The 19,566-nt window shown below is 36.9% G+C and overlaps 1 protein-coding gene across 1 annotated transcript in view; it reads right to left on the reverse strand.

The window, feature by feature from the left end:
• LOC129370391 (inactive dipeptidyl peptidase 10) overlaps positions 1 to 17,786 on the reverse strand; it is a 39,369-nt gene extending 21,583 nt beyond the window's left edge. Inside the window, exons 1-5 of the mRNA XM_055046347.1 lie at positions 17,643 to 17,786; positions 6,459 to 6,573; positions 4,877 to 4,972; positions 3,519 to 3,613; positions 306 to 377 (exon numbers count right to left, since the gene is read on the reverse strand). Of these exons, the coding sequence (XP_054902322.1) occupies positions 306 to 377; positions 3,519 to 3,613; positions 4,877 to 4,972; positions 6,459 to 6,573; positions 17,643 to 17,681 (417 nt within the window). The 5' untranslated portion in view covers positions 17,682 to 17,786. The remainder of the gene's footprint in view (positions 1 to 305; positions 378 to 3,518; positions 3,614 to 4,876; positions 4,973 to 6,458; positions 6,574 to 17,642) is intronic.
• Positions 17,787 to 19,566: the final 1,780 nt, after the last annotated feature.

The raw sequence follows: 19,566 nt of genomic DNA on the forward strand, positions 1-19,566 counted from the left end.
CACCCACACACACACACACACACACACACACACACACACACACACACACACACACACACACACACACAACCTCTCCTCAACCTTGTCCTTCATGCTTTTGCAGCTTCTCTGTGTTGTTTGATAGAAATTGCACATCACCTTTGTTTAACAGCCACAAGTGGCCCGTCAAGCTTTGTTAGCAGGGAATCGCTTGTCTTTAATATTTGAGGAAGATCTATGGCTGTGGATGCATTCTGAATGCGAAACACTGGATAATGAAGTCGAGAGTCGATCCAAGGCCACTTTCCTGGCGATATCAAACTTACCGGTTGGATGTTGTACGCCAAGAGGACAAACCTCTTGTCTGCAGACACCTGGAATTTAGATGAGGTCAGGTCCTGCAGAAAAAGGCAGAATTAGGAGAAATGCAGAAACTTTTTGCGCCATTTTCTCATGTAAAGGATAGTAAAACAAGATTTTTAAAAAAGTAAAATCGCAATGAAAATAACTTTTTTCCATACTTTCACCCGTCTGTGTGCAATTTTGAAGTCAGATTCTGTTAAAACATTTTACAACGTTAATTTAGCAGTAGTCTTTATTTAGTTTTGCAGTACCGTAACTCCACCACACTTTGAGCTATCTGAAAAAATCCAATGCAAGGGGAGACGTTGCGCTTTACAGCCGATATTGGATTATTACGGTAATTTCACTCCCACCACAGCAGGGAGTCAAATCAATCAGAGGGACACACTTTCAGTAGGCAGTAAGTTGCAAAACTAACTGTTAAATATTGAAAGTTACAGTTGTTACGGATAAATGGGCAAATATATAATTACTTACAGGACATTTAAAGAACTTTGTACAATTAAAATAGGCAAAAATATCCAGGTTGAGCTAAAAGTGAGTTGAAAGGGTTAAACGATGTTGAAACTAATAGCTTCATCTTTACAACAAAGATGTTATAATGGTTTATGCAAATGCCATTTTATGAACCTTCAAACCATCATTATTTTCGAACTGAGTGCTTATTTGCACAGAAACCATTAAAGAAGCTGAGGTAGGATGCACCAGCAATGACCTTTGTATGAAACACGTACTGAGAACGGAACATATAAAGCAACACAGTTTACAAAACAAAAAGATTTTTTTTATCAGTTTAAATGGAAAATGGCATCAAATAGCTCATCTTTTGGATGACTCTATCGAGCAGCATCATGTTGATTTATGCCTTTAAGTACCAATTAGGGTTTTACTGGGCAAAACAGAAGTCTTATGTTTCATCCACAACCAGAAGTTACTCTTTCTTTGCTCTGAAGCATCTCGAATGGACCGTCACACAGTCGTAATGTGGACTGTAATAAAAGAAATAGTAATCTTAATCTTCTTTGGAGAAAGGGGATACAATGTGCTTTGGACCATGCAAACTGTTCTAAGCAGCAAATTTAAAAAAAGCCAGGCTCTGTGATGGTATGGGAATCAGTGCTATATTGCTGTTACTGCAGCGTTATTGCAGAAGAGGACACTTCACTAAATTGGGAAGCATGCAGTCTTGAAGAAAGTGTAATTTCCAGGGATGTCCGTGTACGATTTACCAAGATATTACACAACTAAATTATTAAACACAAAGATACGACTGCATATTTGAAAAAAAAAGGGCAAGTGTACTGGATTGCACCCGTCCCTGCAGAATGACTGAGTGGAGAATTTTAGAACAGGAAGTAATAACAAAAACTGCTTCGACACCTTGAGATGTGCTTGCAGAAAAATGTGGAGAAAAAGCCCCCACAGCAAAGCAACAACGTTTTAGAATCGGATCAAATGAAAACATAAAGTCCTGAAGCTTTGCTGCCTCAACATTTCAGAAATGTGTTGAGGAGAAACATTTGCAATGACATAAAACAGCCAAACGTCAGAAGAATTGTTTATAGTGCAAGTACTACTCAGATTTAGTAATATTTTCTTCATTTATTTTACTTTAGGACCACATTCAGTTATTTATATCCTCTTAATTTATTTTTATTGACTTGTATTATCCTAATTAAGAAAAATAAAGACTTCTCTTCTCAATTCGTGTCTGGTTTTTGGGTGACAACACACCAATCCTGCACAATAATTAATGATTTAATTAAGATTTTACATCTTTCCAGGATTCAAATATATGCACAATATTTGGACAAATGTCCTTTTTGAAAGTCTTATTGCTTTTTTCATAAATCTGGCAGAATATTTCATCAAACTCCTTGGCAAAATTGATACATGATGTTGATTCAGTTTTGGCCAATAGACCAATAGCTTTGCAGCAAAGTCCACAAATTTATGCAAGAGTTGATGTTGGTGACCTTTCAGAAGCCTAATGACTGTTTATCCATTTTAAAAACATTTTTATGTTTCTGTTAGTTTCAACCCTCTGGTAGTTTGAGGTTTAGTTAAAATATTTTTGTCATCCTTATTTCTATGGAGGACCAAAACTAATATAGTTAAAAATACAAAAAGAAATTTATATATTTTCCCTTTTCCTTTTTCTTATACTTGCATTATTGTTTTAATATTTTCTTGTCTCCTCTTGTTCCATTACTGCATCATCTAATTTACTTCCTGGGATATTGTTTTATGCAAATTCCACTTTTTGCATGTTTTTGTCCTTCCATTTGGATTTCCATTGCTTAATAAACCAACCTAGCTCGTTTTTTTTAGCAACAGCTCAATATATTTTGGTGTCTTGAAAATGAACCGTTTCAAAAACCCCTGGAATGTAATGCCATAAATCTCAGCAGGCACATTTGGTCAGCTGGACAAGTTGTTGACTTACCATCCATAAATTACTTTCTAAATTCTTGCTGGTTGAGCACCAGGCTCTACTTCTGCTTTTCCATGATGTACCGTTGTATAATTACACATCTGTAGTGTAAACGTTGTCGCTAGCAGCAGCTGGTTTGGATTTGAAGTGACAAGAAACCCCAAAACAGATTGTTTTAAAATAGGCAGAACTGAGCAGTCTAAGTCTCATTATCTAAATGATTTTATGCAAATAAAATCATGAATAAGCTTTGTACATCTGGTGAGAGGCATAATAGGTCACCTAGAAAATTGTCTCTGCAACATATTTATCTTTGTGTTTTGATATTTATGAAAGAAAATTATTCTTTTGTTCATTTTCTATCGAAGCAGAGATAAAAAACCATCATCTCAACACAGGGAAGACACTTATCATCCCGACAACACAACCCTGCTTTGAGCATGGCTGCGATGACCCACATAAGTCTGTTAGTGTCGAGCAGAGGCGGTGTTCAAAACGATGCCCTCGCACGGAAAGATCTCTTTGAAGACACAAGCAGAGGGCTCACAGAGGAGCCAGATTGGAGGGGTAGGGGGGGAAATATGCGCCGATACCGTCAACGTGCCAAGTCTTTTTTTGTCTAAAATGCGCCATGTGGTGCCACAGCTCCCCGTAGCATCTGTCTCCCAGTTTTCATTTCTATCGACCTATTTGCTCATTCTTTGAGTTCGTGAGAGACAGTCGGTTCTGCAAGCCGTCCTACCAGAGAGCTGTTGTCCAGCAGCGTTGCGGTCAGGTTGCTGCTGAGGGTGAATGTCAGGACATGTCCCTCTCTGGTGCGCAGCACCACTTCGTTCTCTGTCAGGGGGGAAAAACACACTGAGTTTGTTTGTTTAATTTTCTGAATATGTATGGAAAGAAATACAGCGTGAAGCATGAAGTCAAAACTTTTTCTTTTTTTTTTTTTTTACATATTCACGTGAGTGGGTGGAAGCAGAAACTTGAAAAAAAAAAAGTCCCACTTCTCAACCACTTGCATAATCTCACATGGATTTTGTTTTAACCGTGTTATAAATGCAAAATTTGTCAAAATTGGTCCATTAAGTCTTTCAATAAATATTATTATTATTATTTTCTCCTGACATTTATTGTTGCTATGTAAGCTCGTTCTCGCCGCCGTGTTTCGCCGTCGTCTGAAACTGCAGAATGCATCACAATCAGCCCTGTTTTATTTACAAGTGTTACACTTTGGCATATATCTTTTAATTGCGTACAGGGTTTCTTGGTGTATAACTTTGCTGTGTTTTTAATTAATGTTAAGAATTTTATCTGCTGTGTTTAATTTTTTGCAACAGTTCACTGGGAACCATTACTCTGTAATTTGGTTTTGGATTTTTGGCATTGGATGTTATTGAATGTATATAAGCAGAAGCTGCTGGACTTATATTTAATTTTGGCTACAATGGATGAACAATTATTATTTCCTTAAAATTTACTAAAAAAACAAAGCTAGCATCAACAACAATAATTGATTGATAGTATTATATATTATATCCAGGAGTAATCATCATATGTCGTATGTTTTTATGATAATTTGAACAGTTTTATGTTTGGACATCGGCTATCCTGCAGGATTTCTGAATTTGCATGTTTTAAACTTATAAAATTAAACAATTTTTCAATCTCATGTCAATGTTCATGCTTATGTTTAGCTTAAAGTATTAGGTCTTCAACAATTTAGGTTTCACAAATCTAGTTAAATTGTGTTTTCTAAATATCCAACCTTATGGATTATACTTATTTCTCTTTTTTGTGGTATTGTTAATACTTGCAGGGTAGTTTTGTAACTATTGCCCCAGATTTCTGCACAATAACATAAACAGGTAATGCTTTTTGTTGTACACCAGGTTGACTTTATTTAATACGGATTTTAGTTCAATAGAAATTGGTGTCACTGGCAGTGACTGACAATTCCCAAAAACATTATTTTTGTTGTGTTTTATTTAAGTTTGTTCATTTAATCCTTTCACTGTTGTTCCATCTCCAACACAAGAAATGTATCACTGGCAAATACTTTTCATCATCTCAGGTATAACAGGTGATTAAAACATGGATCCTCACCGTTCAACCACGCCGCACAGGGATCGTGAACTTTGAACTCTTCACTCTCCAGATCCTCCATGGTCACATGGGAGTGGAGCAACAAGTGAGACTCGTCTTTAAAAGCAGACAGACAAAGCAAGCTATGAGAAACCTCTGTTCACATGAAAGCAGATGCTATTATACTAATTATTTCATGCTTCAAAAACCAATTAAATCAATCTAAAGTTGTTTTTTTTACCACAATCATTTATAATAATTTCCAAAACTTACACTTCGATTCAAATCGACAAGAGATAGCAAACAGGAATTACATTTATTATTGATTACACTGATGTGCATTCCTTAATGATTGATTAAGCAAAAACAACAAACATACAAACATATAAAAATAAAGATTCATCACCACCTCTACTCCACTGCACAAATTAAAGGGAAGATTAATGGTGAAGAAATGAGTATTCAGATTTCTTCTGTTTTAATTTCTTCGTCACACTTACATTTTTCAGAGCCTCAAAATAATTTGAAATCCAATAAATGATGATTTTAGTTGTGAAAGAGGACAACATTTTGCAATTTAGGAGACCAAAAACATGCAAAATTAACATTTTGGGAGTATTTTTAACTCAAATCCTACTGGCACATATTTACTTCCATATATTTACTTCTATAACAACGGTAATTAGGTACTTTTTTAAACTTTTTCTAAAGTATTCAACGCAGGGCAGATTAGATCGTTTTATTCCCTCAGTAAATAAATTTCTAATTTCAGGTATAGCTGCCTGATATTAAAATGTGTTTCAAATATATAGAAACATAAAACATAGAATAAATCTGTTGGGATCCAATTTTCAAGTCCATTTGTAGCTTTCATGTAAGCAGAGGGTGCAAATAACATCAAGCAGTTTCGGGAAGCGCCTGCAGGAATAAAAAGTTGTCTTGACTTGATCTAAAAGCCGGCAGATGGCACTTGGAAGCGCCGTCGAAGGAAAGCAAAACAGTGAAAGGACGTCTGCATTCAGTTCAGCGTCGTGGAGAGGATTTTCAGAGCTGACGAGATCGATGCTCCTCTCACGTTTGTCCTTCAGGAGCGAAACTAAATTAGCAAAACGAAATGGAAGCCAGGGGACACGTCCAGCTCTATAGCATACTAATTAACACCTTATATCTTATTTGTTTAATGGCGGTGCTAAAAACAAAGACTTAAAGGAAAAACTCCCGGTTTATTGGCTCTTTTAATCTCTCGGAGACGATTTAACCAGGAGCAGTAACTTCTTAGAGTTTCCCCAGTTTGCCTGGCACCAAAAAAAAAGAGTCAAAGACATTTTTAACCTCTCAAAAGACTCAACTGTTTTATTTATGATGTGGTTCTTGTACAGATTAAACAAACATGCTTCAGAAGGAGGCGCCCGTTTTTTTTTTTTTTCCACTTTACAGAGCCTGATTAGTTCTTCCTTTCTTTTCTGCTCTTTGTGTCAAGTTAAAGGCTTCTGGCTGCAGACATGAGAGTTAAATTGGTCTCTTTTATGAAACTTTCAAAGCTTTGGATGCAAATTGTGCTTCCCGCTTTGATGCTCCTGCTTCCCTCCGCCTCTTTTCTTACCGGGCGTGAGGATGACGACGGAGAGGATGACCAGGGACATGACGGCCAGGATCACCACCATGGCGATCCCGATGCCTTTCCAGTTCCTCGGCGGACCGTCTGAACTCCCCAGGTCCTGATGCGGGAGAGAAAACAAATGATGAATGTGAGCCGAGCTAAAAGAGAGGACATTAGTGCCGCTTCATTTCCACCGTCAGACAAATCGGTTTGCTGAGCCACGGGGGACCGAGACCAATCTGCAGCATTACTTAGACTCCAACAAATCGCACAAGTTTTCAGCTGGAGAACTGCGTGAAACTGTTGCTTTTAGGAGAGCAGATTTTAATTGGGGAAGAAATTAAAGCTGACACATAGTTCTTCTTTTGCTTTGCTTCATTTCACATGAAATTATAGACCTTTTACTTTGGAGGAAGGTTAATGGTGAAATGCATTCCCTGAAACTGAAACACTCTTTAAACTATATATATCCATCTCCAAATTGATTTTTTTTTCACTGAAAAATTAAAAAAAACAAGCATTTATAGCATGTTTATATTGTAATTGCACATTTTCTGCAGTAGATTTTTTTATACACATAAAAACTTTTAAATCCAGTAAAAGAAAGATTTTTCTTGTATGAAGGATGTAAAGAGACATTCAATGATTGTTTTATGACAGATGGAAACTTAAGCAAAATCTAAATTTTATTGTAAATAAATGAATGAACTAAACTAGACATTAAGACTGGTTAACTGTAAAAGACAGAAACAACAACAAAAAAAATGTTTGTTAACAAACATATATTTAATTATTGCCATAAAGAGTCGTACAGAGCAATAAACATGGTGAAGAAATAATTCATAATTTTACAAATGTTTTATCAGTAAAATCTAAAAAGTTTGGAATGCATTTCTGTTTCATCGTGTTTCTCTGCAACATCTGCAACACCAGGCTGCTGGAGAGCGAATCAGCCTCAATTTTCTGTCTTTTTTTAAAATTTCTAACAGGGTTTTTTCCAGGGTTTTCCTGCATTTAGCTTCATCCATCTTCCCATTAGCACTGAGCTGATAAAGAAAAAACATCCCCAAACAAAGATGCAGGGTGTAAATCACTGTGATTTGGTGTGATTAGTTGTGTTTTGTCTGTAGCCAAACAATTAACAACTTTTCTAGTAAAAGAGACTGCAAATACTTGTGACACTGGAGAGCAGTGTCAGTGTCAGTGTCAAAATGAATAAGGCTGAAACAATCATATTAATTATGATTACTCGATGCAGTGTTTTTGTATTTTAGGCAATAAAATGTTTATTTTCTGATTTATTTGCATCTTTGAATCTATTTCTAATATTAAACAAAAAATGAATTCAGTAATTAAATGAAAAATCTGCAGAAAATGTCAATTTTTTTAACCGATTAATGATTGAATCTTCAGAATAATCAATTACTAAAAGAATCATTGGTTACGGTACTAAAAATTAACCATGTAATTTTTGTATCACTTCCAAAATATGAACAACTTTGTGTTAACACAAAAAATTCCAATAAAATATATTGATCTTTATGACCATTACTTGAACAAATAGGGGGGGAAAAAAACACAGTAGATATTTTTACAAGATGTGGAATCACTTATGATAAAATTAAAAAATTATTTTGAACCCCATGAACCATTCAGGCTCCAGGGTGAGAGCCAGCATGCGTGTGCCTCAGCTCTCTGCAGAGCCACATTTCCATTTTGTTATTTCTCTCCCCTGAATCAAAAACACATCAAACAGCTTAAATTACGATCTTTTCCAGGCAACGCTGCACACATGCTGGGCTCTTTTTCCCCTGCATCCAAAAACAATGGTGAATTATTTTGGGTTTTGGGGGAAAAAATAGTTTGCAGCGTTGATTTGCTCCTCAGTTAAGCTCTAGATTTTTGTTAAGTCTGCTCTGTACAGCAGCCAGCACATCTTGTTGTCTGTCAGCGTGCTATTTATCCTCCCATTCACACCTGCTTTCAATTTGTGATTACAACAGTTTATTGTCAAGCTCAGTTTTCGACATCCAGTATTCTTGTTTTTGGGGTTACTTTGCTCGGTGCCAGATTATCTTGACTGTGTTTAGTCAGCCTGTCTGCTCCGTTTATACTCGACTGGGTTGTTAGCAAAAGTTACTGCAGGAGCCAAAAAGCCAAATCTGTGCATCGTTTTAATCTACTGCAAAAATCAAATAATGCCAAGTATTTTTCTCCCGTTTCTAGCGCAAATATTTTTTGTAAGAAGCAATAAGTTTTTCTCTAAACTTCTTATGTCAAACTCCAGGCCTGGGGGTCAAATCTGCATTTCAAAATCTGCTGTGTTGCAGCAAACTTAATAAATCTGTTTTTTTTTTTTGACTGAACAGTCAACGTTGATGAATTTCTCTTTCCTCACCACACCTCTCAGCAAAACATCAATAATTCTTAACACTGACAATAAACTGCTAATTCTGCTGGCAGATTATTTTTTGAATAAGTCAGATAATCAATGGAAATAGTACTTTTAGTCAACGTGAAGCAATTATTGACTTAAAACAAGCTCCTACATTCTGCTGAAAAGTTAGTTTTGTCTTACTTCAACAGTACTAAAAGCTTACCCCAAAATATGGGGTAAATAAAGGAGGAAGGATGATCTGCTATTCTACTCTTACTGAAGGTACAACTTGTATTTGGCATGAATTGGTTTTACACCATCCATCCATCATCTGCACCTGCTTGTCTTTGCAGAGTTGCTGGTGCTTATCTGCAGTGGGCAACACAGAAACACACACAGGATTAGCAACCATGAATGCACACATTCAAACTAACGACTTCAGAGAGACCGACGAGCTGCAACATTCGTGGGACTGAGTGAAGAAGCCACATTCAGAGATCATGCTACAAATATCCCAGGACCGTCTTACACCAAAACAACTCATTTTAATTTAACCCTGCAAATCCAAAACGTAGCAATGACGATCCAGCCAAATTTACAGAACCGTAATTCTGCCACACTATCAGAAAAATTCCAACAGTTTCTGAAAGGGGAGACGTTGCGCTTTCCAGCCAATATCGAGTTATTACGGTAAAATCACTCCCGCTGTAGCAGGAAGTGATTTTAATCTGATGAAATGCTCTTTAAATAGATGGTACATTTCTAAAATACCTGCTACATATTGAAAGTTCCAGTTGTTATGGAAAAATATATTTACTCACAGAACATTTAAAGAGCTGCGTACAATTAAACTAAGCAAAAATATCCAGGCGGAGATTTTAAATTTAGCACATAAAGGGTTAACATAATATTAATAATATATTAAAATCAATCAAGAAACTTTAACTGCATTTCCATTATAAAATGGTGCAAACAGAATTTTTTAAAAATAAATTTGCCTTATGCAATTTCAAAATCCTCAAGTTTTTTGATATAAAAAAACATTTTGTGGTTGTATGAGGTAATTTTTCAGCTGCATCTAAAGTGGTTTTATTGGAAAAACTTTGCTGCATCACACGAGTCACGTAATCAACATAATGACGTTACTGCTGGCAAAAAAGACAACAGGAAGTGTCAGGAGGATGATGGTTTGTTTTTGTGTTTTTCAGATAATGTGGAATATTCTTTAAACAGAACAAGTTTCACAACTGTTTTCTTAAAATTAGTTGCACTTTGTCTCCCAGAAGCAAGTTTGGTTCATCAAAATTTAATCAACAAGTCTAAATTAGATTGTTAACAATAAATGTAATAGAGCATATTAGAGAGAAAGATTTGACAAAACCACAGCAGGCTTAACCTCACGTCTCTGTGTACCATCCGAATGCAACAAAGGGGAACTGACAGAGAGAGCTTGCATCAGCATCATTTACAATTAAACACAAGTGTGTGTCTTCGCCACACTGTGCTGCGCTCCTTCACAATGAGGGGCTGACACTGCTGGATCACACGCCTGCAGAAGAGCGAGCGAGCGAAACCGCAGCAGAGCAGCCATAAAACTCAGCCTTCATTATTGCTGCTTTGTCCTTTGACTTAACTGGGAAAGCAGGCACACCTCCCTCCGCTTTGGAGCGGAGGAAAAAGCCACCGATGTGCTTCAGCGGTCAGCAGATTGCTGCTTTTCCTCGCTCCCTGGGAGGACACCAACTGTCTGTTTTTTTTTTTTTTGGGTTGTTTTTTTAGTAGACCCAATCTGTCTAAAATTTACATTTAGCAGCTTAACACTCCCTCCGATTCAACCACATGTCTTCACATGACTGGAGTTTTTCCTTTCCTGACTACAGAGTCATAATGTCTCAGCTTTTTCACTTTAAAATTACGCATTTTTATTTATTTTTTTGTTCTTTTGATGAACTTGTAAACTGGAAGGAAAATATGAAAACTGTTGCTTACATTTTTCTATTTTATGCTTTCTAGAACAGTTAACATTTGTAGTGTTTAAAGGTGCAGCAACTTTTATGAAATATATATTAAGAGACCTCTGAAAATGACCAGTTTCTCTGATTTTACTCTTTATAGGTTATGTGTGAGTAAAATGTACATTGTTCAAAGAACTACTGACAACATGTCTCTGAAATTTCAAGGAAAAATTTTGTATTTATTTGCAGAAACTGATAATGGTGCAGAGGTTTAAGCCCTAAAACATGCAAATAAAACAATTTCATATTAATTTAGAAATAACAATACTAATGTTTTAACTCAGAAACCAACAGTTGGTGGAAAAACCAGGAGGTTTTCTGTGGGGTTCAGTGCAGTGGGCTCTTTTTTTTCCATCTTTTTACATATTTGTTAAAACTGTCAACATGATTACCTGTACAATATGAGACAGACAACCTGTGAAAAGATTGATCTCCTCTGCTTGCTCCTATTGCTGTCTCAAAAAAGCTCCTGACAAAAAACAACCATTCATACCCAGGAGGTGGGTCTTAGCGCTGCCAATCAATCTTATGAACATGCTGCTAAATGTATGAATAGAGGAGAAACAACTTAACTTTACAGGAAAACTGCTTATCCATCATCATCAGTTCTAGCTGCGAGAGGAAGAAAGGAATGAGCAGTGCCACACGGAGGAATGATTGACAGCGTTAAGACCCGCCTCTTGGCTCTTATTGGTTGTTTCTAATTAGCACAGGAAAAAGCACATTTTTTTTCTTTTTATGTCTCTTTAACTTCCTCTCACGACATTTCAACAAATATATAAAAAAATATATTTTTAATAAAAATTACGTAATACAGTTTTAAGGATATTGGAAACATTTTTATTTGAAATTTGGAAAAACAGCAAATTAAACTTCAGGTTTTTTTGTTGCTGTTTTTTTTTTTACCATTCTTTCAATAAGGAAAATTTTATAAAAATTAGCTTTGGTCTCATTTAACAAACAGAAATAATTAATCATATTTATTATTATTGAAATAATTGTCAAATAATTTAGTTATAGAGTAATTGTTAACTGCAAAAAAAAAGCAACACAGAGTAGTAAATAAGCAAAAACTGTACAAAAATATAGAAATTTTCAATTTAAGATAAAAAGAAAACCCTTCTTTGTCTGTAAGTATGTTCATCTGCTTCAAATTCTGTTTAAATAAATCATCTTAAACACCTTTTGCTATGTAACAATTAATAATTAATTTTTTAAAAATTAGCAGATCAGCCCTACACAGTATTGATGTTAAGTTGAGCAGAAAGGGTTGAGCTTTTCTCTTCCTGATGTTGAACAAACTGTGAAAAATTCTTAATTTCTTTAGTAAAGTGAAGAATATCTACAAGATCTGGAGACACAGGAGCATTTCACTTTACACCTAAAACTCTTCTTTATCAGCTTTTCCAACAAATCTCTGCTCATTTTTCACTCCTAACCTTTATTAATCAATGTCAATAAAACTTCTGAGGTTGGGAGATAAGCGAGTCCACTTCACGCCTGAGGTGAGCAAAAGACTCACAAGGTCTGGCGGCTCAGAACTCCTGCCAAGACTTCATCATCTTTTAAAGATGTACTGCAGCATGAAAACAAGTTCGAATTAAAACCACTACAAGCTGCACCAGCAGGGACAAAGCATAAGTGATGTTTGAACTCTTGGTGCCGTCCAAGTCTCCCCGACTTGGGGATAAACACACACGCACGCACTCACACACACGCACGCACTCACACACACGCACCCTCAGGGAAGAGCCATTATCCTGCCGTCCGATACAGAAATCCAGCGTTGATGCGCTCATATTGCACCTTTACAATTCTGAGGCAGAGAAATTTAATTAAACCTAATTAATATAACATGGAGGTTAACCGCTGCAAACATGCAAAGTGAGACTTATGCGTCGTCGTATCCGAGCACAACACAAATAAGTTATAAAATAAAGCCTCGGTGAACAGAGACTTCAAACTGAATTATTCGCTTCACTGACTTCAATATTATTTTCATGTCCTCCCTCAAATTATTTCAGGAGGGGGATACCCGTCTCCTCTTGTTCCCCTGGAGCCAAGACATTACTGCCAATTAAGGTCAAATCACTGGAAAGACGGCGGAGGAGAATCCCGCATCGAGGCGAGTCATTCCTGCAAATGGGGTGCAGATGCAGGGAGCTGAATCCCCCAGAGCAGCTGCATGCCACAGTGCCGCCTGGCTGCTGGTCACGCTGCGTTTCAGGACTCTAATGCAGCACAGTTTGCCAGCACAGGTGAACAGATGACAGGGCTGAGCCGTGTGACAGAGTCGGTTTATCACAGTCAGCAGCCTGACCGACACGGACAAATATCCGAGAGCCGGTTTTCTGCAGAGGGGTGGGATCATTTGTATGTGAAGGAGACTAAAGGAGTTTAGATGAAGGTGTTGGACAAACAGCAAACAACTGTTAATGAATAAATCACCAGAAGGCGTCCCCCTCTGGGAGGACTTCTTTCTTTTTTTGGCAAAGCAAGCAGAACTGGACTGGAGGCGAGAGGGCTCTTTCATTCGCCGGCAGTGCTGTGGGATTTTCACTCAACCAAATGAGGGAATCGATAAGGTGCACAGTTGTACGAGGTCCGCAGGGAAACAATTAAGAGAGGGAATGCAGCCATGAAGGAGACTTTTAGACAGAAGCTCTCCGTCCTAAACGCCAGGATTATTGAAAAGTGTGGCACCTCTTTGAGGATTTACAACACCATGTCAACTTCAGATCAGACTGGAGTTCCCCACTGCACTCCTCACAAATACTTTTCTCTTAAGGTGTCCAAAAAGAATTTGCAGTCAATCGAAAAGAAGTCACACCAAACATGATCTGCAGAGCGCGCGCCACAACTAGGTTGTGCAGGATTCAGGCAGTATTTAAAATTCATAAATTAGACTCAGGGGACCTTCTTAACTCCATCTTCAGTGTCTTTGAGGCATCCAATAATAAATCACAAGAAGAGAAATGAGTGAACCGAAGCACGCCGTTGCTGGATTTGCATACTTGAAAACCTCCTGAACCCCGGCTGTTGATGTAGATCACAGACGTAGACGCTAATGAATAAACTGCTAACGTTAAAATGGGTCTCTTATTGGCAGGCACATACAGACCTCAATATATAAGCTATTGGCTGATTTTAATGATTCATTATAATTACTCACAGGGGAAAGATGCAGATTAACAAGGAACCCATATGCATTATTTTGTCAATATTTCTCATTGCCTCAGTAAAAATAAAGGTCATCATTAGAGCAGACTGTAATTTCAGATGAAGAGAAACCAAACAGCTGTAATTGATTTCCAGCTGAACCAAAGCATTGCATTGGGTTTTCTCTCCTGCAAAAAAGAGAAAAGAAATGGTGAAGACACCATGGGAGACCATAACTAGAGATTACTTTCTCCTTTTTTAGCCCTGGAGGTTATGACGAGACAATGCAGCAAAAGCCTTCGTGAAATGAAAGCTCAGCTGCTTTAGTCTATCGCTGCAAGGCTCCCCTATCTTCTTTTCATGCTCCCCATCACACACAAAAAAATTACATCACAAAAGGTTCCTGTACACTTAGTTGCGGCCTGGGGGAACAAGCAGCATCATGAAAACGCGAGGTGGGGGAGCTATACGGGTGACATGATGTGGAGTCAAAGTAAATATGATGAAGAGGAGTCCTTTTCTTCCCGGCGCACCGAGGCTCCTCAGAGGGGATTTACCAGTAAATAACACGTTAGGACTCAGTGCAATTTTAAATATGGAGCATGTGGAGCTGAGGCTGAGCATCAACACGAACATTTCTGAGATTAAACTGGGCTTTCTGGTTTTATGCAAGAACAAATGTATGTGTGCTGCTTTAAAATTCAGCATTTAACAAAACACACACTATCCTAAAAAGGTAATTCCAAGGATGAACCAATTAAGAGTTTTTTCTGTGCCATTTTTCTGATTTCTGAGCTGCAAATTTCACACTTTAATCAAACCTATTATTCTCGAAGGATCGTAGCACATTAAAGAGAAAATGACAGCAGTTTCATTTAAAAATGTATTTGGGTCATGCTAAAAAATTCAAATAAGAAAATTATGAGAATAAAGTCCTAGTACTATGAGAATGAAGTGATAATATTATGACTTTCTCGAAATTTTTCAACTTTATTCCTGTAATATTAGGACTTCATTCTCATATCATATAACTTCTATTCTTGTACAAGTTTATTCTCAGAATGTTATGATTTTATTCTCGTAATATTATGACTATAATCTTCTAAAACTACAACTTTATTCTCATATTTTTCTGACTCTGTTCTTGTACGACTTTATTTTTGTGATATTATTGTAATTCTGTGACATTATTTTGACTTTATTCTCTTACAACTTTATTCTCATAATACTTATGACTTTATCCTCATTATTTTTACTTTGTTCTCGTACGAGTTTATTCTTGCAGTTTTATGATTTATGATTTATTGTTTTCTTTTATCATTATAATTTTACTCATTTATCCATGAACGCTTATGTCAAATCAAGTGCATCAAAATATATGATGATGCTTTTACAGATAGAAAATTAGGCGAGTTCTTAGTTTTGTTGACTTTACTAAATAGAAATCAAATTTTCAGTACTGATTTGCCAATTCCTTGATCACAAACAATGAAAGAAAAAAACGTTTGATTCAGTTCAGTCTCAGCTGATTCACTGGTGCATCTTTAAATAATTAACTCAAGCTATGCAAACAGTTACTTCCCGTTTATAACTAAATGCATCAATAATGTTTCTTCCTTGTAAAGGAGCAACAATCTCAACAGATTTTCTGCCTAAAGTACATTGATTTGTGACTGACGAGAGCTGACATTTGCAGGTGAAAAGGTCGTCTATAAACCCTGCAGCCTTCTGTGGTCGTTTCCATCAGAGAAAAAAAAGCCTCAGGATTATGAAATAAATGATTTCTGGCAAGTTTCATTTGGATTTCATCATGTCAGTAAAAGCACTAAAGACCTGAGTGCCACTTAATGTCAAGGAGTTTTCCTCAGTATTACACCAACTACAGAATATTCAGAATGAAAAACAATCCTCTGAAGCTGCAGCTGAGTAAATATGCAGAGACTCGAAACTCTTCTAAAAATAATAACCGTTTTATTATTAATTAAACAATTTAGAATGTTTTCTATATAGTGCTGAACATTCAACATTAAAAAAAGACATTTAAATAAGTGTTATAGCTGTTATAAAATGTAAAAATGAATTCTAAATATTACTAATTAAAATAATACACATTTAAATCAAGCATATTTTTGTTACTGATGATATTTTCAATGCTGTTGTTACGTCTAGCATAAGTCTTGGCTAATCATTTTGACTTGAATATAACTGTTATTCTCATTCTTTGTGCAAATGTTAAGAATAATATGTTAATATATGTCAATTAAATAAAAGTTCTGGCTCTCGTTTGGGGTTGTGAAATGTTTGGACTTTCGTCAAGAATTCATAAAGTTTTAGCTGTAGCTACAGAGCTATTGCTGAAATCACACTTGCTGTTCGCTGAGAGACTGAGAGAAAATTGCTGCTGATGAACCACAAATATTAGCGTTAGAAGTCAGAAAACAAGTTTCAGAAGATTTAAAAGTTTAAATGCAGGTTTAACTTGTTTAGATAAAGCGCTAATGTTAAGATCAAACATGTTAGACACTATCCAATTCAAAAGAACTTTGAGTAATTGTATGATGATTTAAATATAAAAAATATATTCATCACTCATCAGTCTCTCCAGGATTTTGTGATTGTTTTGTGTTTTTTTTTTATAATATACTGTCTACTATACATGACACATTAGCGATATTTGCGCTAATGGGTGATGTTAAATGTGACTTTTCATTCATCGCTTTATCTTTCACAGACTATATAACTTGACATCAAGTGAGGCTGGGTCAGCAGTCACTTAAAACCAACATTTTTGGCCAATTTGGGGAAAAATGTCAGTAAAATCTGAAACATTTGGGGATCAATTGATGTTGTGTGAATTTTGATGTAATTTGGAGTCTAGAGGACCACATGAAAAACTTACAGCGGGCCAGATTTTGCCCCCGACCCTCGAGTTGGAACCGCTACTCCAGTTCTATTGATTCAGTTATGTTCGGTTTATCACTGTATCTGAAACATCCTCTGTAACTCTGCAGATTAAAACCTGGAAAAATGCTGAGGAGGAAAAAAAGCCATGGTAGTAATAAATGCATCTCACATTATAAGCAGAGAATAAAGCTTGAAAATATATACAGAAGAGGATTATTTAATCCTGACTTAGGCAGCATAATTTTTAGACTATACCTCACACTGGCTGGTTTGTATCATTTTTCAGCCTGAACTGCTTAAATCTAGTGCAATTTACAAATGTCCTGCTTCATAATCCCCATTCATTGACCATGCACCTTTGCAGCAAAGGGCTAATCAATCATAGTGTGCAGGCTGCCCCCCTCCTCTTTTGTCAATGTGCGCGTCCATGCTGGAGGGGACTGGCTGCTGGGACTAATTATCATCCAGGAAAATTGAGCTTTCTTAACGGTGCAGGGAAACACGCTGAGGCTGCATGGGACAATAAAGAAGAAGCCTGGACGTCCGAATCACACCTCAGTGCTCAGGGGCAAGCCTGTCCGGAAGATGGACAGCAACGGAAAAAAGTGTCCAGAAGCGAAATCACCAATTTTCCCCGACACACGGAAAACCCCCTTGGAGAAAACACACACACTGCACACTTCCTCTGCACAAGGAAGGGAACCGCAAAGTAGTGAATTGAAGCCCACCTACCAAATCCGTGGTCATGTTTTGTTGAGTTGTGGCAATCATGGTGTAATCCGCAACAAGCGCCGCGCTGCCGTGTGGAGCCTCACAAGCCGCCGAGCAGCTGCACTGTTGTTTGGCGGAGCTTTTTCTGCATCCTCCGCTTCTTGCAAGTTTGTCCTCAGCGGGTTGGTGGTCCTGCCTCTCTCTCTCTCTCTCTCTCTCTCTCTCTCTCTCTCTCTCTCTCTCTCTCCTGGCTGCTAATTTGGTCGGAAATTAATCGTGACGAGGTGTTGAGTGCAGATAGTCATACAAACCGCTTGAGTTGCTTGAGCAGCAGGAATGATGAACAATTAGTTTTGATGAAAAAAAGCACATAATGTTAAAATCCAATAGCCAATTTCATTGTCATAATGCTGTTTCATTGGAATCGTATTCCCATAATACAACCAAACAATATCACCAGATAACTAAACCAAACGGAGCACTGAACAGATGCTTTTAACCACTTTCTTCAGGTGGACAGAAAAAATGAAGTTATTATATTTAGAGTAAGTTGGAGAGTCAACATACAGATTTATTTTTTTGCAGCCAGATACTAAAAATCAGACCTGAACATTTAGAGCCACATAAAGACAGTTACAAAGTCAGCCTTCTATCACCTGAAGAACATTTCCAGGATTAAACAAAAACAACCCAACAAGATTTAGAGAGAAATCCATGCGTTTGTCTTTAGTTGCATTGATTACTGAAACGGCGTCTTTACAGGTCTGCCTAACAAATCAATCCTCCAGACTTTAAAATATTAAAATACTGTTGTTTATAAATCGCTGAACGGTTTTGCACCACAAGACATTAAAGATCTGCTGTCTGCATCCCAAGAACCAAAACCAAACATGGAGAAGCAGCATTCAGCTTCTAAGCACCACAAATCTGGAACAAAGTTCCAGAAAACGGCAAAACATTGGAATTATTTAAATCTAGAGCTGTTTAGAGCTGCTTTAAAAACATAATAAATGGAACATTCATTATGTTCCATTTATTATAAACAGCTGCGTGTTTATAATGCATTGTGTCAGTAGCTTAGCAGCCTCATCTTGGATGCAGCTTAGTTTGTATTTCGAACACTGTACTCTGATGTAAGCTGAGCTCGATAGACATATAATGATGTTTAACATACGTATGAAACTTACTCTCTCATCATTCGTTTCTGTGTAAATCTGCATGATTGAAGCTTTCTGACATTAAAGACTGAATATCTGACTGCACCAATGGAGATGATTGGATTTTTTAATTTATCCCGGCAGGATGTGTTGAAAAACTGAATTAGGATGAAGAACTGTGTGTGATGAGTTTTGTCAACTGAGTGAGGAAGTACTGTGGCTTAACTCTGCATCTCTGTATGTCGCATATGTATTTTATAAGCAGCTTTGGTTTTACTCGCCTCAGGGGCAACAGATGGATATTAGCCAGGGGCAATATCTGGTGCAGGGCATATCCTCTCTTCTGAGAATAATGTTCCTGCACATGGTCTTGAATAATGAAGACAAACTCAAACCTGAACGCAGTGCTGTACAATACAGTGACTTTAAAACTTGAATCCCACATAAAATCCTTTCCTCATGTCTTTTCCTGTCACTTACTGTGTACTCTATGTTAGCTGTGACAGTGACTTGAATCTGATAGTCACACACTAAAGGAAATAATGCACTGGGTCTATCAGGGCTATAAAGATGACAAGGTAACTGTATTATAATTCAGCAATGTGCAGTTTCTATTCTGAATTGACAATTAATTTACAGCCTTTTCTTGTAACTCTTACTTTGCAATTTTATAAAACTGACCTCAGTCTTTCACCTTCCTGTGAGGTAAGATAATATAACCAACTGTTGTTATATTGTATTCATATAAATTTAAAAGACAGTTCAGCATAAATGCATCATAGTGGAAC

Source organism: Poeciliopsis prolifica, unplaced genomic scaffold (assembly GCF_027474105.1).
Source record: "Poeciliopsis prolifica strain line A6 unplaced genomic scaffold, Auburn_PproV2 SCAFFOLD023, whole genome shotgun sequence".
NCBI lineage: Eukaryota > Metazoa > Chordata > Actinopteri > Cyprinodontiformes > Poeciliidae > Poeciliopsis > Poeciliopsis prolifica.